The sequence below is a fragment of the Geosmithia morbida genome (genome assembly GCF_012550715.1).
Source record: "Geosmithia morbida isolate 1262 chromosome Unknown scaffold_4, whole genome shotgun sequence".
In the NCBI taxonomy this organism is placed as follows: Eukaryota; Fungi; Ascomycota; class Sordariomycetes; order Hypocreales; family Bionectriaceae; genus Geosmithia; species Geosmithia morbida.
The window spans coordinates 1,363,374-1,386,666 of record NW_023336191.1 but is presented as its reverse complement, the minus strand read 5'-3'; the positions used below and the strand labels follow the sequence as shown (position 1 = coordinate 1,386,666).

At 56.7% G+C, this 23,293-nt stretch overlaps 6 protein-coding genes across 6 annotated transcripts; 3 read left to right on the top strand and 3 right to left on the bottom strand.

The window, feature by feature from the left end:
* Window positions 1–1,015: 1,015 nt before the first annotated feature.
* GMORB2_5909 (uncharacterized protein) lies at window positions 1,016–4,144 on the top strand (the record flags this gene model as incomplete). The annotated part of the gene is made up of 3 exons (XM_035467879.1): window positions 1,016–1,035; window positions 1,204–3,229; window positions 4,133–4,144. 3 exons carry the CDS (start codon window positions 1,016–1,018, stop codon window positions 4,142–4,144), a joined length of 2,058 nt encoding a protein of 685 aa, XP_035322845.1.
* Window positions 4,145–6,999: 2,855 nt separating this feature from the next.
* On the top strand, window positions 7,000–10,765 carry GMORB2_5908 (protein JSN1; the record flags this gene model as incomplete). The annotated part of the gene is made up of 2 exons (XM_035467878.1): window positions 7,000–7,250; window positions 7,321–10,765. Coding segments are annotated over 2 exons (3,696 nt in total), but the record flags the coding sequence as incomplete, so codon positions are not given.
* Window positions 10,766–11,263: 498 nt separating this feature from the next.
* GMORB2_5907 (2-isopropylmalate synthase) lies at window positions 11,264–13,666 on the bottom strand (the record flags this gene model as incomplete). The annotated part of the gene is made up of 7 exons (XM_035467877.1): window positions 11,264–11,362; window positions 11,481–12,176; window positions 12,279–12,501; window positions 12,586–12,737; window positions 12,828–13,337; window positions 13,448–13,592; window positions 13,659–13,666. 7 exons carry the CDS (start codon window positions 13,664–13,666, stop codon window positions 11,264–11,266), a joined length of 1,833 nt encoding a protein of 610 aa, XP_035322843.1.
* A 1,455-nt stretch (window positions 13,667–15,121) lies between these two features.
* Window positions 15,122–15,607, bottom strand: GMORB2_5906 (uncharacterized protein; the record flags this gene model as incomplete). Its single annotated transcript, XM_035467876.1, has 2 exons — window positions 15,122–15,262; window positions 15,509–15,607. The coding sequence occupies 2 exons, from the start codon at window positions 15,605–15,607 to the stop codon at window positions 15,122–15,124; spliced, it is 240 nt and encodes a 79-aa protein (XP_035322842.1).
* An 806-nt stretch (window positions 15,608–16,413) lies between these two features.
* GMORB2_5905 (KR domain) lies at window positions 16,414–17,509 on the top strand (the record flags this gene model as incomplete). Its single annotated transcript, XM_035467875.1, has 4 exons — window positions 16,414–16,475; window positions 16,553–16,766; window positions 17,012–17,231; window positions 17,361–17,509. The coding sequence occupies 4 exons, from the start codon at window positions 16,414–16,416 to the stop codon at window positions 17,507–17,509; spliced, it is 645 nt and encodes a 214-aa protein (XP_035322841.1).
* Window positions 17,510–18,135: 626 nt separating this feature from the next.
* On the bottom strand, window positions 18,136–22,578 carry GMORB2_5904 (PHD-finger; the record flags this gene model as incomplete). Its single annotated transcript, XM_035467874.1, has 4 exons — window positions 18,136–18,456; window positions 18,515–19,549; window positions 19,976–20,072; window positions 20,348–22,578. 4 exons carry the CDS (start codon window positions 22,576–22,578, stop codon window positions 18,136–18,138), a joined length of 3,684 nt encoding a protein of 1,227 aa, XP_035322840.1.
* Between the last annotated feature and the right edge of the window lie 715 nt (window positions 22,579–23,293).

Below are 23,293 nucleotides of genomic sequence, written 5' to 3'. Positions count from 1 at the left end.
AGGGGATATATCTAGGATGTGCAGGGGTGGCACGTGAGTATCTAGACAGTCTGAGAAGAGCCTGAAAACTGTACCGAACTAATAGTAAATTGGTTTCAGAACAGGGAGCTTCTCACTCCAAACGCACTGTGCGGCGACAATGCATCAGCGAAGCGACCGCCGCAGAGGCCAACGGATGCCAACCTCCTCAGGCTCTACTCCTCCTTCTTTCCCCACAGCCAGAGAGGCAGGAGCCAGCGCGTGCAGAGGGGCCCTTTGTCCCCTTCCCTCTATTACCCATCCGATCCCGTACTCCCCCCGTCGCTTTCTCTTCTTTCTTCTTCTCTCCCTCTCTTTCTATCTCGGTCAGAAGACGGAAAAGAAGGAGAAGAGAGAAAGAAGGCAAGAAAGAAGAAGAGGTTTCGCTCCGGGCTATTTTGGCTCTCTGTCGTACACCTCTCTCCCCCTTTTCGTTCTTTCATCCCCCCCCCCCCGCTACAGCGACGTCGCCAAGAGAGAGTCGCTAGAGGGTCAACCCACTATCACTATTGCTACTCCTACAACTTTGCCCCTTGTGTGCCCCTCTCTCTTTCGCTCTCCCCTATCGCGCAGGGCCATCACCAAGCCGGCTGTATTACCGCTGCACCACCAACCACTATTACGGATACCATTCCCACCGCCCTCACCCGGCGTCAGAGGTGAAAAGCTCGTATCCCTAACTCTCATGCAACAACGCTGTCGACCCTGAGAGAGGTCGTTGTCCTCATCACATCTGTATTCGCGGGGTGCTTCGTCCTTGCCGCTCCGTCCAATCCTCCAGCGACTCTCACCGCGCATTCGTCCCCTCTCCATCCTCCCCCTCCGATCGCCTCCATAACGCCTTGGCGAGTCCCCTACCGCCCACACCCCTTTTCCTTTTCTGCTCCTGCGAGCTTTCCTACCCCCCCCGGCATTTCAATTTTTTTTTTGGTCGTATTTCAAGTCGCCATTTGTTTTTTTTTAATAGGATACCCCTGGTGCTAGTTCACCATTCGAAATGTCTCAAGAAAGTGGCAGGTATGTGTTGTGTCTCCTGTGGTCCCCCCCTCGGCAACGGCCTCTTTCAGCTGCAGCCGTGTGCGACGCACGCGCCGCTTGCTGGAAGCCACTCATTCATATACTCTCTCATGTCCCTTCTCCCCTCCTGTTCTTCGGCCCAGCCAGCTAACCTGCGGACTTCAGCAGCTTGTATGCCCAGGGCCAGTTCATGAACCCTGGCCCAGCTCCGAAGCCTCCCACCGACCGGCCTCGACTGAACCTCACCCCAAGTACCAACCTCCCCGGCAGCATGGCAAACATGGCCATCTCGCCCATACGAAGCACAGCCACCTCTACCTACACCGGGTCTACCGTGTCTCTGCCCATCGCTCGCCAGCAGACCAACAATACTGATGGCAGCGGAGGCGTCGCCATCATGAAGGAGGGCTATGCCTCGGTCAAGGAGAGCAAGAGCTTCATCCAGACCTACAAGACAAAGTACCTGGTTCTGCGAAAAGAGTCGCTCGATTTTCACAAGAACGAAGGCGGCAAGATCTCTTACACCCTCTACCTCAAGGATGTCGTCAACGTCGGCCGAGTCGAAGCCCCCGGCACCATTTTCGAGATCAAACGTAGGTTGGATGGCAGCTCCACTAGCCCTGGCGACGACGATGGCCAGACCAAGACCCTTCAGCTACGCGTAAAGGGAGACGATGATCTGTACGACTGGATAGATCTCATTTACGGCGCATGCCCCGGAATGGGTGGCGTAAGCAACCCAACCAACTTTGCCCACGCCGTACACGTCGGCTTCGATGCCTCCACCGGCGAATTTACTGGCCTACCACCTGAGTGGTCTCGTCTCCTCAACTCGTCGGCTATCACCAAGGAGGACTACGAGCGCAACCCCCAGGCTGTGTTCGAGGCGCTCGACTTCTACACGGACCTCACCAAGCGTCAGGACAACCCGAACCAGTACCCCACAACCCCTCAGTCTCCGGCTGGTGGTCAGCCCTACAAGCAGATGCCGGGAGCCTACGGTGGTAATGGTGTTGCGCCCCCTCGCCCGATGCCGCCTGCCAGCTCCCAGCAGCGGAACCCTAGCTACGGAAATTCCAGCCCGCAGTCCAGCCCCGGCTCCCAGCGACAACCCGCCCAGCCCCAGCAGCAGCAGCAGCAGCAACGGCAGCAGATGCAGGCCATGTCTCCCAACTATGTGTCTCAGGACGTGAGGGATGACCAGCGCAAGAAGCAGTTGGAGGCCCAGAAGCAGAGGGAGGCCGAGGAGCAGGAGCGCCGCGAGCTTGAGGCTTACAACGCATCGCTGCCCAAGACAAAGGTACCGCTGGCTAAGCAGGAGGTTGGTGGTGGCGGCTACGGGGCTAATGGGGGCCAGTCCCAAACCGACCGCTTCAACCCGTCCCGAGCGGCCCCTCCGGCTCCCAAGCCGGGCAACCAGCAGCAGTCCCAGCAGCTTCGCGCCCAGCGACCTGCCCCGCCGCCTCCTTCAGCCGGCGGCGCCCCGCAGCGCCCCCCGATGCAGACGCAGAATTCGTCATCTCCGACGCGTCAACCGCAGCCTAGCGCGCCCCGTCAGAACGGCCAGGGCGGACCCCAGTACAAGCCTTCCCAGCCACAGACCCAGGCCGCCCAGAGGGTGCCGGCCGCCGCGCCCAAGCCCCTCAATGTGGCGCCCAAGCCGTCGCAGCAGAAGGAGCAGTCGGCCGACGGCGTCAAGGCCGCCGAGGCTATGCTCACATCCAAGCCTCCGGCCAACGAGCGCAAGCAGGACGTCCGCATGTCGACCATGTCGGAGGGCGAGGTCATGGCCAAGCTCAAGGAGGCTGTCTCCAAGGAGGATCCCAACCTGTCGTACTCGAAGCAGAAGAAGATTGGTCAGGGTGCCTCGGGATCCGTCTATGTGGCCAAGGTCAAGGAGACGGCACAGGGTATGGCCCGCGAGCTCCTACGCCAGCAGGGTAGCCGGGCCCAGGTTGCCATTAAGCAGATGGACCTCGCTCACCAGCCCCGCAAGGAGCTCATCGTCAACGAGATCATGGTCATGAAGGACAGCAAGCACAAGAACATTGTCAACTACCTTGACGCCTTCCTGCGTAACAATTACTCCGAGCTGTGGCTAGTCCTGGAGTATATGGAGGGTGGCCCTCTGACTGACGTCATTGACAACAATGCGTCCATCTCAGAGGAGCAGATTTCCACCATCTGCTCGGAGGTCTGTCCCCCCTCCCACCCAAACCTCCTCTCCCAAGAGGAGAATAGCAGAGAGGTGATGCAAAGAAGAGAGACTAACGCTTCAGATATTAGACGTGCCAAGGTCTCCAGCACCTTCACTCGCGAAACATCATCCACCGAGATATCAAGAGTGACAACGTCTTGCTCGACGCCCGTGGAAATGTCAAGATTAGTCGGTACCCCCTTTAGACGCACCCGAGGGACAATTTTGCAGGGGAGACAGCTAACAATGACTCTAGCCGATTTCGGTTTCTGCGCGAAGCTCACCGAGACCAAGTCGAAGCGCGCCACCATGGTGGGTACGCCGTACTGGATGGCGCCTGAAGTGGTGAAGCAGAAGGAGTACGGCCCCAAGGTGGATATCTGGTCGCTGGGTATCATGGCCATCGAGATGATCGAGTCAGAGCCCCCGTATCTGAACGAGGAGCCGCTCAAGGCCCTATACCTGATTGCGACCAACGGCACACCCCGGCTCAAGAAGCCCGAGAAGCTGAGCAAGGAGCTTAAGGCTTTCCTGTCGGTGTGTCTCTGCGTCGACGTCAAGAGCCGAGCATCAGCCGACGAACTGCTGGCGCACGACTTCTTGAAGCACGGATGTGCTCTGGGCAGCCTGGCGGAGCTTCTGGCATTCAAGAAGCACAGCAAATAGAGAATAATGCATGAAGGATGGGGTTATGACGGATTTTCTGGAGAGGAAAGGTGAGAGAGAAGGGTCGACGGACCCGAATGGATAGGACGGTGGGAGAATGAACGCGCACAGCACGCCGTATACAACATGACACAATACCACACGCAACACATAGCACGCACGCAGACACACACACACACACACACACAACACGCACGCAACACACACATACACACGCACGCACGCACGCACAAGGCGCATATATAGAGACACGCACGCATACCCGGAGAAAAAAAACACCGTATATCCCGTCGAAGAGAATGGATTTAGTACTTTGGGCGTTTCTTTATTATTGGGAGGGTTTCGGAGGCCATGACTCTTTTCTTTTCCTCTTTTGTCTTGGCGGCATAGCTATTGTTCTCGGAACTTGTATATCTAGACCGTCGTCTTGCTATTCTGATATCTTATGCGTGTATGGAAGGGCATATGAAAGCAAGCATATATGTATATGTGTTGTTTTGGAAGTAGAGAGTTGAAGTTAGTAGTACAAGTAGTAGTAAGTAGCAGGTAATGTATATTTCCGGTCGATGAGATGTTCCATCTGCGTGATGAGGGGGGGTTAGGGAATGTGTGGTGTAACGGAGAGAAGACAGAAGTCCCCAGAACGGTCTGTCATCAACGGAGCAACAGTAGTAATAGCAGGTACGTATAAGGCAGGAGGAGGATTCGATCGACAGAGACAATCGAGTCGGGGGACGGCGGGGACGAGGGGGATGGACTTGGTTGGTACGACGAGTGAGTGCTGCCCTCTAGACTGCCGCCGTCCTGAGAGCCTCCCCCCTCACGCTCAGAGCACGGTACTTGAAGGCCATTAGTCGGCGGATTGTTTCAGAAAATCGAAGTGTGTCAGGACCGAAGTCAGGGGCTGGCTGTTGGTGAGGACAGGGTAGGTGGGTGTGGTGCGCTTTGGGATGTTTCTTTTGTTTGATCATCTTTCCTCCCCCCCCTCCCCTTTCGCTTTCTTATAGATTATAATGCAAGGAATGCAGCTACGTGGGAGTAAATGTCGGGAGGATGTCCTGTATCAGTCCATATGCATATTTCATCAATGATTTCATCATTTACTACCTACTACCAACCCCTTTCATGATTACAATTTAATCTGTATTACTCCGAGCCGCGTCAGCGGTGGATGGAGTGGCGGATATGCTTTCTAACAGCACATATTTCACCGTTTAAAACTGTTGAGCCCCCGTGGCTGATGGGTACCGGTGAATACGACGACCTGGGATGGACCACGGGAGTCAGTCATGGGGGAGGGGGAGGCTTCCCCCTAATAAGTCTCGAATGTGATATCACCCACATGAATTGAGTACGGAGTATTTCCATCTTCTCCACCATCCCTTACCTCTATGGCCATATGGCCATGCTGCTGATCTGCCCCGTATCCTGCTCGGGTACGAGGGCGACGGGCTGCAATGGGCTGTAGGGTTGGGGCTCGTAGGCGGCGGGACTTTTTTTTCTTTTTCTTTTTCGCATACGAGTAGGTGGAGTGAGTGCCCTTTAGGTGAGCAGCTGGACTGGGTAACGATACTGTATCTACTGTATTGCAGTACCATGCTCGTAGTAGGCTTCCTTCCCACCCCTGAGCTCCCAGCGTTACTCGCCCTGCATTGAGTGCTTGACTGCGTCGACGGGAGATGGTCGCTGAATGGACAGCTAATACAGCCAGCCTACAGGCTACGACGGAGTACTGACACAGTAGGCTGTACTGCATATAGGCAGCAACAACAATAAGTAGCAGTGGGTATTAGCCTGTAGCCTGTAGGTACGGATGGTGCAGGTATCGACAAGCAACTAACTGTCTGTGCAATAACCCAATACGTGGTTCCTCTAGGTGGTGGTCAATGAGCCCTCGACTGTTTACGAGTATTGCCGATGTATCAAACGCTCGCAGAGGAAGAGAAAGGAGCCCCATTCCCTAGAATTGGGAAAAGGGCATTGATCCGTATGCTGATACACAATAATACCTGTCTGTATCTGTTCCTATAGCTAGAGCCTAGCAGTGAGCGGCAGATCAGCTGTATCACCTTCACGCTGCCGTCCACTTCTCGACATCTTCCTTTTCTCCTTCCTCCTCTTTCCACCACGACCACCACCAAACTCCACCACTACTAGGTTGTCTCTCCTTTTATCTCGTCTCCCTTTTTTTTCCCCTTCTCTTTCTTCCCCTTCCTCCCCTCCCCTCCCCCCTCTTCTTCGGTTCTTCTTCTTACCCCAATCCTCCTCCCACCCCGCCTTGCCCTAATGTGGCCTGTATATTGACGACATCTGTTTGTACCCCTTCTTCTTCTTCTTTTTTTTTTCCGGGGTGTGTCCTGTTCAGCTTCTTCTCTTCTTGCTCCCCCTCCCCCTCGAACCAGCAGCAACGGCCGACTGCTACAACAGCCACTCTCTCTGCTCTGACCTTCCCATTCGACACTTTGCCTGGGACCGAAATCCCCGTTCGGCCCCATCGTCAGCCGCTTCATCCGTCCGGCGTTTCCTCTTCTTCTTGGCTTCAACGAAATAACGAACACGGGAAAAACAAAAGAGCCCACTCCGTGTGTGTTTCTTGGTCGACTGGTACTTTGCTTTGTCGAATTTTGATCACTCTTGTTTCGGGTTCCGCCATCTTATTTTTTTTAATATATTTTGGTAATACTCGACACCTGGAGAGGAAAAAAAAACGGAACGACGCAGTGCATCAGCCCCCCCATCGTGCGGCGTTATTTTCTTCTTCTCAACCCTCCTTTTCTTCTCTACCTTCCAACATTTTCTACCGAGGACGCAGAACAGGACATCGATTGGATAATCCGGATCTTTTTTGTCAACCGCCGATTCCTTTCTTGTGCACGCGATAATATACCGAGATTCGTTGAGTTTCACTGGCTGCTTGCTTGCTCCAACCTCCCCCCCCCCTGGCTAGTCCACCGCCACACCGTTAGCAACGGGAGCACCAGACACGCAACGCCATCGTCTTCGGCACCGTCACCATACGCGCACGACAAGAGCACGGTACCCAATCGATTGTACATATAACCTCCGCTGCCCGTCGTATGACGTTGGCCTGGTAATTGATAATGTCCAATTCACGAGCTGGCGATTTCCCTCTCAGCTACCCTGCCCGACCGCCTAGCCAGCCTCGTTCCGCCTCCCCTTCGGCCGGAACCTCGCCCATCGACCCCATGGCTTCGGGGCCGTCCTCGTCGAGGCCGCCCTTCGGCCTCGTCGGCGGCTTCTCCGCCTCCAGCATGATTGGTGGCAATCCGCGATCGGGAGCTGGCTCTCCATCGCATGACCTCCCGGGGTCAAGCAGACTTTACTCGAAGAGGTGAGAGACCCTGACATCCCACAGCAAGCTTCACCTGGAGCTAGACACTTACTCCTCTCCGATTTTCCAGAGCCCGCGAGATTCAAGCTCAGGAGGGTATCCCTGGCCTGCCTCTGAATCTATGGGGTGGTCCTCCCACCAGCGGCAACTCTACTCCCCTGCGTGAAAATATCCCCGAGTCTCCCACCGACGGCTTCCCCGACTTTGCTCAGCTTCCCGCCCCCGAATCTCTCAACCCACCGAGACGAGCACGTGCGGGGACCGTCCCCTCTCGATTCCCCCCCGGTATCCCTACACCTGCGTCGCATCTGGGTGCCCCCGGTCTCGGTCCTAAGCTGGGCCGTCCGTCCCAGGGTCCCTTCAACCAGTCGCCGTCCCCGGGTCTCGAGTCGTCCGACAGCAACGCACCTGCTTCCGGCTCCGCCCTGCTCTCCCGCTTGCGTGCCGGCTCTCTGCCTCAGCGCAGTCAGTATGCTCCGCTGGGTGGCTCGTCATCCTTGTCCCCCTTTGGCCCCTCCATCTTCAGCAGCTGGAACCCTCCCAACGTCGGCCGCGAGCGAGGCTCAACCCTGGCCAGCATCGCCAGTGTCCCCTCCAACGATCCCAGCTCGCCCTCCCAGTCCCACTTCTCCAGGGACGGGCCTAGCGAGTCCGACGTTCACATGAGGACGCTCGACTACCTTGGTCTTGCCGAGACGCCACAGCACCACGTTGTCACGCCCTACATCCCCACGCTCGACCCGCGACAGGCTAGCCGCATACGCTCCTACTCGGTCAATAATACGGACCTGCACGCTGACGAGTATCCCGACGACGACTACGACACCGACGGCGTCACCCACGACAGCCAGTATGCCACCCTCCAGGACCAGCTCGAGAGGACCAACGCCGCCATCCGCAGTCATAACATGGCTGTCCAGGCCTTTGCCAACACTACCCGCCGCCGCGCCCAGACGGCCGGTGCCCTCGACAACCCCGCCGCCCGCGGAATGGGTGCCATGCCCTTTGGTGCCAACCTTGCCGGTGGTGCCCCGCCCCCTGGTCCCATCCGCTCGTCCCTGCAGGGCGAGCAAAAGTACGACGACCTGCCCCAGGCCGTCGCCGACCTCAACCTCGGCAGGTCCAGCAGTCGCAACGCCGGCCTCCTGAGCCCGGAGGATCAGGGCATCGAGGGCCCCACCAGCGCTCTCTGGCTCGGCAACATCCCCACGTCGACCACGACCACGACGCTCGAGGAGATGTTCAAGGTCCACGGCAACATCGTCTCGGTCCGAGTCCTCACCCACAAGAACTGCGGCTTCGTCAACTACGAGCGTGTCGAGAGCGCCATCGCCGCCAAGGCCAACATGAACGGCAGGGAGCTCTTCCCCGGCGCCGCAGCCATCCGCATCAACTTTGCCAAGCCTGCCTCCCCCGCCAACACGCCCGGCCACGATGGTGCCTACCCCTCGCCCAGCCCCGACCCCTTTGCCAAGGGCCAGGACTCGTCCGCCCAGGCTTCCTCATCGGGCACACCGGCTGCCGCTGGTGGGTCTGCCGACGGCGCCGGCACCCCTTCAGCTGGCGGGCCCACCGGTGCTGCCGCCGGCGCTGCCACCGTCAAGACGGCTGCCGCGCCCACCGCTCCGGAGCTCAGGGACAGCGTCGCCGACATCCTCGCCATGGTTGAGCGCTTCGGCGCCACCGCAGACGAGGTGGAGCGCGTATCCCAGTCGCTGCAGAACGCTATCTCGTACACGGGCATCGTCGACGAGATCCCGCCCATCAAGGAGCCCACGCCCAACCGCGTCCACGACGCCCCCAAGCTCCGCGATCTCCGCAAACGCATCGACAACAACAGCATGCCGGTCCACGAGATTGAGGATGCCGCCATGGCCATGCTGCCCGAGATCGCCGAGCTGTCGTCCGACTACCTGGGCAACACGGTCGTGCAGAAGCTCTTTGATAACTGCAGCAACCCGGTCAAGGATGCCATGCTGGCCGAGATCACCCCCCACCTGGCCGAGATTGGCTGCCATAAGAACGGTACCTGGGCCGCTCAGAGGATCATCGATGTCAGCAACACCCCGGAGCAGAAGGTGGCCATCTCCAAGGACGTCCATCCCTACACCTACGCCCTTCTCCTCGACCAGTTTGGCAACTACGTCGTCCAGTGCTGCCTCAAATTCGGCACCCCCTACAACCAGTTCATCTTCGAGACCATGATGAGCCACATGGCCAGGCTGTCCCACGCACGCTTCGGCTCCCGCGCCATGCGCGCCTGCCTGGAGAGCCACTTCGCGACCGCCGAGCAGCTGAGGATGATTGCCGCCCAGGTCGCCATCCACAGCGTCACCCTGGCCACGGACCAGAACGGCGCCTTGCTCCTCACCTGGTACCTCGACACTTGTAACATGCCCCACCGCCGCGCCGTGCTCGCCCCCCGCCTCGTCCCCTACCTGGTGCACCTGTGCACCCACAAGGTGGCGTACCTGACGGTGCTCAAGGTCATCAACCAAAAGGCCGAGCCCGAGGCTCGCGACCTGATTCTCAACGCCCTCTTTTTCACCCCCAACGACGAAGTGCTCACCGCCATCCTCAACGACTCCACCTACGGTGCCACCTTCATCTTCAAGGTCCTCACCACGCCCTTCTTCGAGGATAAGATGCGCGTCCAGATCGTGGAGAAAGTTCGGAACGTTCTCCATAAGATCAAGGCGCAGTCTGGCCAGGGATACAAGCGCCTCATGGACGAGGTTGGTCTCTCGAGGAACGCCAACGGCGGCGGCGGCGGCGGCGGCGGCGCGTCTGGACGGGATGGCAGCTCCCAGTCAGAGCATAGGCAGCGCCCCAACTCGCGCCACCACCAGCACCATGCCGGCGGCAGCACGAATGGCCAGCAGGGCCCGAATGCCGGCGGCGCCAACAGGCAGCAGCCCCAGCCCCAGCCCCAGCCCCAGGTGCCGTTCTACAACGGTAACGGCAACACCGGCAACATCAACGGCAGCGGGAACAACACGGGCCTCGCGCAGCCCCAGCAGCAGCCAGGCCACTTCCCCCTGGGGGCGGGCAATTCCCCCTACCACTTTGGCCTGCCTGTTAACGGCGGCGCCTCGGGGTACCAGGGCTACCACCCGCAGAACTCGATGAACCCCATCGCGCCCTACAATCTCAACCGCGGCATGACGGAGGCGGAGCTGGCCCACCAGGACCGTCTGATGATGCGCGGCATGGTCCAGCCCCCTCCAGTGAACCCGGAGCAGCTCGAGTTCATGGAGCGCATGGCGGCCATGCAGGGCGGCGCACCGCAGTACCCCTGGGGAGGCTACCCCTCGTCCGCGGGCGGCATGGGCGGTGCGCCCCTGGACCCGTCGTCCTTCCCCATGGCTCCCGGAGGCAGCAGCCAGTCGTTTGGACCTGGAGGTGCCGGGCCGGCGCCGCCTCCCGGGTTCAACCCGGCCGGTGCGGCGCCGGGAACTGGCTACGGGAACTACGCGCAAGGTCAAGGCCAGCCTAGTCACAATATGCGCAGACCTTGTACGTCTACTTTGTCCCTCCGCCCTTCTTCCCTCTCTCTAACTCCCTCCGTTTATATCAAGAGCCATCACTGACAATCTTGCTAGAAACGAACTTGACGACTGCCACAGCCTTGACCCCGATCTTCCTTTGATAGGAGAGTACGGGGCCACCAAAGAGACGAGAAGTTAGAAAGGTATGAAGTTATAAAGAGAGGGAATTGGGGCAAAAAGAAGGCGCAATGAAGCATACCAAGAAATTCTTTCAAAAAAATTACTCAAAGAAGCATTTTGACGTTGCCCCTGTAGCGAAATCTTGGAAAGATGACCCAACATGTACAGTATTTTAGGATGTAGACAAGTCAAAAAAAAAAAAAATCCTTGTTTACAACATGTCCTGTTTGCTCCTCAGATAAAGTCCCGATACTAAATGGTGCAGTTTGAATTGGATTGAACTTTTTTTTCTCCTCATTTCCAATATACATGACATTCTTTTGATTCTCTCTTTTTTTTTTCTCTTCAAGATGACTTGACATTTTCCTCCAGGGCTTCGACCACGGTTGAGCCCTCGGGACGGACGGCGACAGGCTTGATGATGTTGGGATTGGAAGGGAAGACCTATTCGTATTAGTCATGATGATATCGGGGATAATACAGGAGAAGGAGAAAAAGAGGGTAGAGGGGAATGAATGGTGAGACAATGAAGAAAGAATATAAAGAAGAAAAAAAAACATACAAAGCTGACGGCATTCAGCATGGCAACGAGAGAGCTCTGGACGACATCCTCGTGGATACCGACACCCCAGGTGAGATTGTTGTCGCCAACCTTGACCTGGACGTACGAGGCTGCCTTTACGCTGCGGCCCTCGCCGATGGCGTGCTCCTTGTAGTCATGGACGTCGACGTCGACATCGAGCTGCTTGAGAGCGGTGGCGAGGCTGGACAGGGGGCCGTTACCCTTGCCGCGGAGCGCCACCTCCTTGCCATCGACGGAGAGGACACCCTCGAACAGGCGCATGAGGTTCTGCGTGCTCTGCGTCTTGCCCGGGGCTGGGGGGTTGGGCGACGCGGACCGGTCGGGCGTGATGCTGTAATCTATCAGGACGAAGCGGGGGGAGGGCGGCAGGTAGACGCTCTCGAATAGGGAGGTGATCTCCTCGGACTGGAGCTCCCGGCCCAGACGGTTGGCCTCGCGCTGAACTGTGTCCGAGAAGGCCACCTGCAGACCACGGGGGAGGTCGAGGTGCAGCTTGCGGAAGATGACCCATGCTGAGCCGCCCTTGCCGCTCTGCGAGTTGACACGGATCACGGCCTCGTATGTACGGCCAATGTCCTCCGGGTCGAGGGGGAGGTACGGGATCTGCCAGCGTGTGTTGGTGTCGTCGTCAGTCTTCTTGACTTCGTTGTCGCGCTCCTGGAAGCCCTTTTTGATCTGTAAAGGGTGTGCGTGTCAGTATTTGATTTTTGCCCTTCCTAGCCTTCTTCTTGCTCTTCTTTAGACTCGTTGGGGGGGGGGGGAGACGGAGCAGCATACAGCATCTTGGTGACTTCCGGAAAAGGCAGAGTACACCAGACTGCCGACGTAGGGAGTGCGAGGGTGCACGGGGAGTCTTGTGCACGACTCAACCATCTCAATGACACGGTTGAGGTCAGAGAAGTCGAGCCCCGGGCTGATGCCCTGGGTGTACAGGTTCAGGGCGAGGGTGACGAGGTCAATGTTACCGGTACGTTCACCGTTGCCTAGAATGACTCCCTCACTTTATGTTGTCAGATTTTCCTCTTCTTCCTGTTTCTGTGTGCGCATGCTTTTTTGGTTGCTTGTTCTCAGGGAGGTTACTCACACTCGATCGGCACCGGCCATCTGGCCCAGCTCGGCGGCAGCAACGGCGCATCCCCTGTCGTTGTGGGGGTGCAGAGATACGCAGATCTTTTCACGCTCGGTGATGTTGGTGCAGAAGAATTCAATCTGGTCGGCGTAGACGTTTGGAGGAGCCTAGAGTAGTACAGGGTCAGGATGAGTCAGGAGAAGAGGGAGGGAGAGAGGAAAGGTGCGTGCATGTGTATGGAAAGCACGACGACGTACCATCTCGACAGTAGCAGGCAGGTTAAAGATGATCCTGTTCTCGACCGTGGGCTCCCAGGCGGCCTTGACGGCATTGCAAATTCTGACGACGAACTCGGGCGACGAGTCGGAAAAGGTCTCTGGGCTGAACTCGAACTGCCAGTTGGTCGTGTTTCCGGGGGCATCCTTTGTCAGGGAGCGGACGAGCTTGGTGCACTCGACGGCCAGGGCCAGGCTCTCCTCCTCGGAATAATTGAAGACGACGCGGCGGAAGCACTCGCTGGTGGCGAGGTAGATGTGTATGATGGCGTTCTTGGATCCCCGAACAGCCTCGACGGTGCGCTTGATCAGCTGCGGGCGGCAGGGGGATAGGACCTGGATGGCGACATCGTCGGGGATGGCCCCCGGAGTCTCGACCAGGCGTCTGGTGAAGTCGAAGTCGACCTGGGACGCGGAAGGGAACGACACTTCAATCTCCTTGAAGCCGATATCGCACAGCATCTTGAAATAACGCCATTTCTCATCTCCGTCCTGAGTTTTTGTTGGTTAAATATATGGCGCTTCGGTCAATCGGGAAATGGTTATATATCAATGGACCCCAGATAGAGAGAGGAAAGAGATTGGGGGGGGGGGAAACGAACCATGGGATTCGGCAGACTCTGGTTTCCATCGCGAAGAGACGTGTCGAGGAATCTGCAGGGCGCATCGAGAGTCCTGGACGGCCATTGCCGGTTGGGCAGGTTGAGGGGAGGAAACTTCTTGTATTTCCTCCACGGTTCCTTAAGCCTTGGAAAGTGTTAATGTCAAGAGGTCGAGTAGGGAAGGAAAGGGCGTGTGATTGAGAAGACGTACATTGGCATCTTGGCTGCGAACTGTCAATGGACTTTGAATGTACGACGCAGATACAAGGGGAGCGGCAGAAAGCAACGGAAATCCAGATTAAAAGCTGGATTTTATATGTGATCTCGGGAGAAGTTGGCCTGACTCACTTTCGCCCTTTCCCTCCTCCGGTATATCGAGGGGTTTTGGCGGGGTCATGGAGGGGCAATGCTGGTTACGTAAGGCATCAATTTTTTATATTTTTATATTTATTAAATTTTTTTTCTAGGGAAGATGCCATATTATACAAGCGACAACATGAAGCACCCCGAGAGCTATAATACTGGACATTGTTTTCTGGGAAATGGAATATTCAATATATCTGTCATTCACTACTACTCATTATTACTAGGATAACAACACAAGTGATGCACCCTGCTGACGAGCATGCATGAATCATAGGGCACAGATGAGTCTCGCTCTCCCGACTACGGAGCGGCTCCCGACGGCTTAACCCTCTCTTTGTGTGTCGAACATCCGAGTAATAAATCTATCATTGAACTTTTGCATACACATGACAATACATACATACGCACATACATACACAAGTAACCCCCTCCCTTTACTAGTCGATTATAGAGGTTTACCCTAAAAACGGAATCTTCTCACTCCCTCTACATATCCTCTTATCGGGTCGCTGCGCAAGAGGCTTGGTTGAACGTGTTGACTGTACAGAGTACAGGGCCCGGATTCATGGGTACATACCTTTCCACTTCTACCCTTCACCACCAACCGCCTGCATAGTATCAAGAAGGTTCGGATCGTGACAAGTACACGCTCTCCGTACAGTGATTGACGATGTGATATCCAAGACTCCCATGCGACGGGTCAGAATCGTGGAGCTCTTCGGGTACCACGGTGCCAGGAGAGTCCGGGTCGGTGTCGTCTTGCGTGTATATCTCGTTGGGGGGGTATGCATGCTGGGGAAGGGTCGATCTTTATTGAATCATCTGCCTTGGTTGTGTCAGAGCAGCATCGGAAGCGCGCTGCCCCGTCAGATCGTACCGATGTATCGTACATTCTGCCGGCCACGGTCCCAGCAACATATGTGGTTATAGGCGAGTATAGAAAACATTGACGTCGGTATTGAGGGACCACAATGTATGTGCGAATCACGTAATATACGTTCGGTACCACCCAGCCTTCCACCCATCAACCGTCTGTAAGTCGAGCATGGTCTCGAGGATGGCATGCGTGCCGTCGGACGGCCCCATCCCGGCCAGAACGCCCGAGACGCAAGCCACCAGACGGGATGCATGTTGGCCCCCCTGGTCGGTGAGCGTGGAGTGCCACCGGCTGGCCAAGAGAGAGTTCCGCAGCCCTCCCCCCCCCCCCCCGTGAACACCAGGACGCCGTCTCACCGCGCCGTCGTGGTGTAGGTCTTGCCGGCGACGAGCCGGTAGGTCTGCGCCGGCAGCATAGCAACCATGTACGTCCTACGTATCGACTCGGACAGCACTCACGTCTTCCACCGCATGGTTGCATCGCTGTCGTTCTCCGTTGATTTCCGAGTAGAAGAAGAGGCACTGCGCAGGGCTCCACAACGTTCCGGACGCCGTCTCCGACGCGGCCGTCCCCTGCATCTCGTGGGTCCACGTCTTGGCCCGGCCTGGGTATTCCTCCGCCCGCACGCGAACGCCAATGTCCCCATCGTGGAGGCGTATAGACAGGCAGACGCACAGGTAAATGGTGCGCGAGTATTAGAGGACTGCACCCATAGTATCGTTGCTGCCGCCGCTATCATCCCTGCCACCGTCCCATGCGGCTGCTGCTGCTGCTGCTGCTGCCTCCTTCTCACGCACCAGCTCCTTGGCCTTTCCCACCACCATGCCCAGGACGACGACCTCGGCGGCCCGCGTGCGGGAGTAGTACGCCACCAGGGTGAGGTAGGCGTCGGGCAGGCGCCGCGGTAGGCTCAGCATGTGCAGGTAGCCGTGGACCAGGGGGGCAGTGGCCGTCCGTCACCGACTGCGACATCCAGCTATGCATCTGCCGGGAAAAGGGTGGGAGCGCCCCATTCCGAACGGCGAACTCCAGCTTCGTGTGGTGCTCTACCGTCCTCGTGGCCCACGACGACTCGGGGAGTAGGAATCACGAGGAGGCTAACAAGCCCGGGCCCGAGGACGTCCCTGTGCTCGTGGCCCCACTCGCGGCCCCACCCGCGGCCCCAGGGCCCGTGACTCCTCCTCTTCCTGTAGAGAATAAGCCCCATATGCCCATGTGTCGTCGTCGTATGGTGGAGGTATCCGCGAGGATGTAGACTCCATCCCAGCCATATCTTTCTCACGTCTTCTCCCCTATCTCCGAAGACAAACAGGGACACGGAAGTTACATATTACCATCGGCCTTGGTACGATGTACTTGCACGTGCATGTATTGACCTAGATCTACGCTGAACTGTATGAGGACTTTGTCCCCACGGCAATCGCATGGACACTGGGACAAACTGGCGGAGAAGTTCCCACTCTTCTGAGCCTCTCGTCTCGTAGCGATTGATGATTCGTGATGGACATCGTCAATCCTGTTGGCCTCAATTGCACGGGAGGGCCGGCAATAGAAGTCTTGATCTTCTTCACGCATATATAAGGGAGTACGATTCATCTCAAATGATATCCATCTCTAATCATGCTACATCTCAAAAGACACTCTACATCTCAAAGGACATCCTACATTCAAAACGCATTTCACGCACTCAAATCACTCACCCACCTTCTAAGGCACATCCAAGATGAGCCTCCCCGGATTCAAGAAATACCACAAGGCACCCTACGACGCTATCTCACCTCCTTCGTCCCGAGCTCTCCCAGGCCGGCCAGACGGTCCCCATCACCGGCGGCGGCGACAGCATCGGCCTAGTCATAGCTCAGGCCTTCGTGGGCCGCCAAGGCCTCCAAGGCCGTCATCGTCGGCCGCCGCAGCCACGTCATCGACGCTTCGGTCGAGCAGCTCAGCCGCGAGGCCCGCGAGGCTGGCAACGCCGCCACCACCGTCGATGGGTACACGTGCGACCTCGGCAGCACCGAGTCCACCGCTGCCCTATGGGAGAAGCTCGCCGGCGCTGGCACCCACGTCAACGTCCTGGTGCTCATCGCCACCATCCCCGGGGCGCCCAGAACCTGCTCGATGCCGACCTGGCCACGGCGTGGTACTCGTATGAGATCCACGTCTGTTCCCTGCTAGACTTCACCCAGAACTTCCACAAGCAGCCTAGGTCAAAAGGTAAGAAGGTAAGGTTTTCTATATCACATCATCATCATCCCATACATATTTGTATATGTAGAAGGAAAAAGGGAAAGAAAGGAAAAGCTCTGACACGGCCACCACAGAAATACCTCATCAACGTCTCGACCGTAGCATCGTACATGCACTCCCTCAGTCAGGGTCTTCCCACATACGACATCTACAAGAACGCCGGCACTCTCCTCCTTTGGCACCTTGCCAGGGCCGTTCCAGCTAGTCAGATGCAGATCGTGAGCCATCACCCTGGCGCTGTCCTCAGCGAGGGAGCGAAGAGCATCGGTGCTGCCGAGACTCACCGCAACGCTAGTGACGGCACTGTTCTCGTTTTGATATTCGTTCTTCTGTTATTCAAGAGAAGAAAAGAAGAAAGAAAAATAAGAGGCTCACCCAGAATTTCTTCAATCCATCTCCCCGGGAATCTCGTCATGTAAACAGCCACTGACCTGGCCGAAGTCATCCGCGGCCGCTTCTTCTGGGAAAATTGGGACGTCAACGAGGTTAGGGAGGTCAGGGAGGTCATCGGAGAGCGTATCTCTCGGGAGCTACATTTCTTGACTGTCGGCGTTGAGGGATTGATTGCCTGAGCGTCCTCTTCCCTTGGGAGTTCCGCTAGATTTCACAGTCTAAGAAGGGGGGTGAGTATGTCCCGTAACCATCCAATAGTCCATTTAGATAGATGTAAAACTCATGATGATTTAATCCTTTCTATTCTTTATATAACAATTCGCAGCCCATAGGCTCGAGAAGAAGCCCCGATTACCAGACGCGCAAGTGTGGTGTGATCAAGAAGGGGTACATGACGATTTTTTGTGCCAAAAAAAGGGAAGCGTCGCACGAAATGCACAAATCAACCGAAGATGAATAGAGCAAAGAAAAAAAGCATAATAATAGGAATTAAGAGTATATGAAACTCCTCGTCAACGCCAGGTAAAGTTTTTCTCAACTTTACTATCCCCATCCCATAATCCAGAAATGATGACTACAAGGCGCAAGAGACGAAAAAACCGGAAAGAGTGGGAGGGAAGGGAAAAAATGGTCAAATACAAAAAGGCTGCGGAATGCGAACCCAAGTTTGAGAGTTTCCGTACGACGAAAAAAAGAAATCAAGGAATGGCGAGTGATCGCGCTCGCAAAGGAGATGGAAAAGGAATGGGGGCAGCGACGTCGTGAAAATAGGAAAAAAACGATGGTGGATCCATGTGTGCCCAGACTAATCGCAAACCATGGCTCCCTCGTGATCGATGATAGTAGACGGAGGTGTCGGTTCTGTCACGAGTGGCTCCGACTCAGCCTTGGCTTCACGCTCCTCCGCTGGCTGTCCCAGCGCCGCCGCACGTGATGCGACGGGCAACGATCCAGAAGAAGCCAAGGATGATTCGCCGAGGATGCTCCTGATCGTGCTGCTCATCGTGTCCATCTGCGCTAGGAGTGCGCGGAGGCTGACCTTGTCATTGTCTGCTAGCTGCCCGCGCGAGACGTTGCTAGCATCACCGAGGGCAATGAGTGAAATCATTGTAGGTTCAGCCGATGCCTTTGAAAGAGCGTTAGCATACTGTAGTTTCCCCAGACTTTAAAATGGGTTGGCTCACCAGCAAAGCAGATGTGAGCTTCTGCAGCTGCAAGTTGTCGGTCGGCGTTTTATTGAGGCTCGCCAGTACCAGAGAGGCCTGCATCTCGTCCATGTTTCTGCAGCCATCCGCAAATGCACCGCCCATTTGGTAGTTATGTGCTTGAGGTTGCGCTACGTCCTCGACGGGCGGGGTCAGATACGGCTCCCCCCTCCTATGAGATTCATCCTTGCGCGGTGCAAATCCTGCACCTTGGCTGCGAAGCTTCTCGATGAAGTCGAGACGGACACCCTTGACCGGCACCTTGTACGTACGGCCAAACGATGTCACATCTCTCCAGCCAGACCTGTCGTTGCTGTCCTCGGGCTCGGAACCCCAGTCAATCTCGATGTGACCGTTATTCCTAAGGCCACGACCGAGGGCTGAGGTGACGGGTGCCGACCCCTTGACCTTGCGGAAGCGATGAGCCGGACCGAGCGGGTGCGCCTCTAGGAGAAGGTCATCCATGTGTGCCGGACATTTCCACGTCTTGAGGACCGGGGGCACAGCCAGAGGCGGATCGAGGCAGTCGATATGCCAGTGAAGCGGACAGGTACTGCAGGGAATGATAGCGCGAGTGTCGGAAGCTGACTTCTGGCATCCGTGGCAAAGGACTGCCTCGCCATCCTCGCGCTGCTTGAAGAAGTCAAAGGCCTCCTCATAGCCATGGGTCCTTCGCCTCGTAGAGACCCCCTTATTCGTGTTGACCTCCTCATAGTCCCCGTCGGGACCCACCTTGACGCCTTCGAAGCGGTACTGGACCTTCTTCGGTAGGCTAAAGGCACGGTGAATGCTCTTCTCCAGATTGTTCAGAGCAGAGCCAAAGACGCCCTTATGGACCTCGACGCGTGAAGGGTACCGTTTCACAAAGCATTCGTTACAATACCATTCATCCGGCAGGTCCTTTGAAGGATCCATGTCAACACATTCGAAATGGAATGACCTGGGGCAGCCATCGCAGCAGACGACGTCACCGGCGTTTCCGCAGGCTGAGCAGTACTCGTCATTATCGGTCATCTATGAGATAAAAAAGATATGTTAGCCACCAACACATGTTCCAGAGAGAAGCCTCATTTTTCTTCTTCTTGCTCCATTGGCCCTCGCTCCTTCGGAACTGTCTGCCGTGACAAGGGGAGGGAGGGGAAGGGGGGCTGATGACTTGTGGCACATGAATCGGGGGGTTGGTTGGAGAAAGAGGGCCCTGGTCTCTCTCACTCATGGGCCATGCGCCAATTTCACAACGCGCTGAAACGTTGGGTTGCATAGGCGCGCGATCGAGCCACGGGCCATCCCACACAACCACCCTTTTCGACCATGAGAGAGCCCTCTTGATGGACGGCAGTATCTCCGGTGATGGACAAGGAAGAAGAAGGAATAGGATGCATATGATAATGATGAATAGAGCGACAAGAAAAAAGACGTAAGCTTGTGCACACAACGTACCTGATCCTTGGGATTACCCCCGTTGGTGGAAAATGGCAGGGCATCACCCACAGCCCTAGGCACACCGGCAGCAGTGCCTCCCTTCTTCTTAACGGGCCTGCAGTTTGAAGTCAGCTTTATGAGATTTCGCATGAAGATTATAATGAGAATAGTCAAGTCTCAGAGTGTGTGCTTAGTTTTTTTTTGTGGGGATAAGAAAGGTGAGTGAGTTGCCACCCTCATTCGGAGATGAGACACGCGCACGCACTGATGATGACAGAGAGGCCTCTCTCCTCACAAATCCATCGCGTCGGGGGGGAGGGGGAACGGCCTCTGGGGATTTGGAAGTGGGGGAGGGTATATGACAGTCAAGTGAAAGGGAATAAAACTTACGATGACTTGACACGCAGTCCAGTCTTCTGCTTCTTGCTCGGCCTCAGGGAGGTAGCGGTCGGCGTGACTGCGCGTGAGCCGGCAATGGAGCTGCCTTCGCCCTGAGCGGATACTGAACGCCCACACGGCGATGCAAGCGTGTCACCGTCATCATTCGTCCTCTTGCTGGCAGAGCGCGTGGCCCGGGCGCTCGCAGAGGGCATGAGTGACTGTCGCGTCCTCCGCGAAGACCTCAAAGGCGTGGTCTCGCGAGTCGCATCACTGTCACGAACCGAACTCTCGTTGGCGGCGTAGCTGTCCGTCATCTTGCTGGCCTCCATGCGCCTGGACCAGAAATCAACTCCATGGTCTGGAGTTGTTGTCACCCTGGTGGCGGCGGTGGTGGTAGTGCCGGTCTTCTTGGCCGTGGCAGTAGGAGCAGCCGTCGCGGTTGCCGACGTGTCCGTAGGGGAAATTCCGTCGTCGCCGGGCGCCACTGATGTGGCAAGCCTTCCAGGCATGCTAGGCTCATCGCCCGAAAAATCGGCACGCGTTTGGCGATGACGAGACTGCGAATTCGTCGTGATTGATGATTTGGGAAATCTAAGGGTGGTGGGAGAGTTTGATTCAGACGTCCTGCTGTGTCGCGACTGCTTGGTTGAGCCAAGTGATTTGCGGCGGGTGGTGATTGGCCCGGTCTCTGATTGCGATGGGGGCTGGTGCGGCCCAGCGGTGGCCTCCACGGCCCTCGCTCTCGATCTGGCTTCTACCTTGGGCGCCCCTCGCAGCGACGGGCTGCCCGGTCCAGAATCCGTCACCAGTTCACTGTCTTCTGGCAGCTCAGGTGACGATAGATTCTCCACAGGTGACAAGGATGAGTCGCTCGATCCCGACTCCCTGCGTGCACGCTTCCTAGATGACGAAGTCTTGACCTTGACCCTGACTGTGTCCTTGAACTTTGAAGCTGGGGGCGTCGTCTTCTCGCGTGGGTTTTCGTTACTGCTGTCCTTTCTGCGATGCGTGATCTTAATCTTTTTTGTCGCACGCATCTCGCCGTCATTTCTGTCACCAGCTGGTGTTGTGTTGGTAGCGGTTGGGTCTGTGGCGACGGTTGTGCGGTGAATGAGCTTCGCGTAGGGCGCAGCTTTGGGCTGGTGGGGAGCGACGCGACCGTCACCCGATGGAGGGACAAAGTAGTCCCGGCCGTGGTTGTGCCGCCTCCCCTCACGCTTCTTCTTCGCGAGCATTTTGGAAAATGACTTGACCTCTGATGCATCCGCAGTCTGCGCAGAGACACGCTCTAGCATGGTGATGAATTTGGCGTCGCCCACCCGCTCATCGTAGAGACTCCTGAGCGCCCACGCTGTAGGATAGCGGTTGTGAGCAACAGCCTCATCCACAGCTACGGCAACAGCTCTTTCGACGTAACGAGGGCCGAGAGACTCGTAGGGCGCCGGTTGCTGCTGATGAAGAAGCGCATGGTGCTGCGGCGGTGGTGGTGATGAGTGGCGCCTCTTGACAGGAGACACCTTGGTCGACGACACGATCGAGTTCCGCCTCACGCTTGACGGCGGCCGCCCCCTCTTAGGGAGTGCAGGGCGGCCCATGGGCCTGGCCAGTGAAGCGGACTTTACAGGATCGTATTCCTCGTCGTCCTCGTTGCTGTTGTTGTTGCCGTTGATAGTGATGTTGTCGTTGTGAGTTGGCAGCGACTTGCGTAACGGACGACGAGTGGATGAGTTACGTTGAGTGATGGGTGACGAGTTGGGTGCCGACGGTGCAGGTGCAGATGCAGCACATGCAGCAGCTGCGGAAGTAGCTGAAGATGGGGCAGCACCGCTCGCTGCAGCCGCGACCACGGCGTCATCCCCCGTGGTGGCCGGCGTGTTGGGAGCCGGCGATGAATCCTGCGCAGGGGCCGAGTCGCTCGAAGGCTTAGCCGAGGGCCTCAGTATGATCTTTCGCACCGTAGAGCTGTGTCCATTCTCCTTATCCTGCTTCTTCCCCTTGGGCATAGATCCGAGAGGCGCCATGTTGCCCAGGACGCCATAGCGCTGGAGTCCGGCCTGCTCGCCGCTCGTCTTGTTCTGCACAGAAGGTTCCAGCCACCTCTGCATAAGAGTCCGCGATCCGCTGTTGTCATCCTTGGAACTGGAGCTCCTCTTTGCGCTGTCATTTTCTGGTCCCTGCTGTGGCTGGGCAGGACTCGAGTATCGTGACCGCGTCGCTCTGGTTTTGGATGCCGATATCATGGTGCCTCTGGCGTCAAAGAGTTTTTTCTTTTTTCTTCCAAAAAAAAAAAAAAGAGATATTGGAGAGAAAAATGAGGATACAGAAAAAAAAGAACAATCTACCCAACAGTCCTCGCTCCTGGGCAGGTTTGGCTGGTTCGAAGCCCTCCCCCTTTTTTGCGAACCGGGAAGCACCTTTTGCTCAGACCTGGGATAGCACAAACGCGCGCGCCGTCGTTAGCCACTATTTAATCTCCAAGCTTGGTCGCGTCTTTGGATGGAGCTGCCACGATGGAAACCGATGATTTGGCTCACCAGTATTTTTAGAAGTGAAGCAAGTCACCAGATGCCTCTCTCCCTTCTGTAAGGATAAAAATGCGTCCTTGGATCGCAAGTTGGTGTTGTGCATCAAGGAAGGGGAAGAGCAGGAGGGTTTTGGTGGCGGTGGTTTTCCTTTCTGCTGGGGGTTTCGGAGTGCACGGCAGCCATCAATCGCTGGCACTGGCACGGGCAGCTCCCGCCTAGATCGTGCAGTCACAGCGCCTAACCACTGCACTGTATCTACTATAAGCAGCTGAAGCTACCTCCCACAATTAAGCTCTCCCCCCCCCCCCCCCCCCCCCCCCCCCCCTCCGCGCGCGGATAACGACAAAATGTATGCAATCAGTGCCCAGTGTCCCTTGCCCTGGAAGTGTAATATTGGACCGGCCTTTTTCTCTCTATCACACTCGTAGGT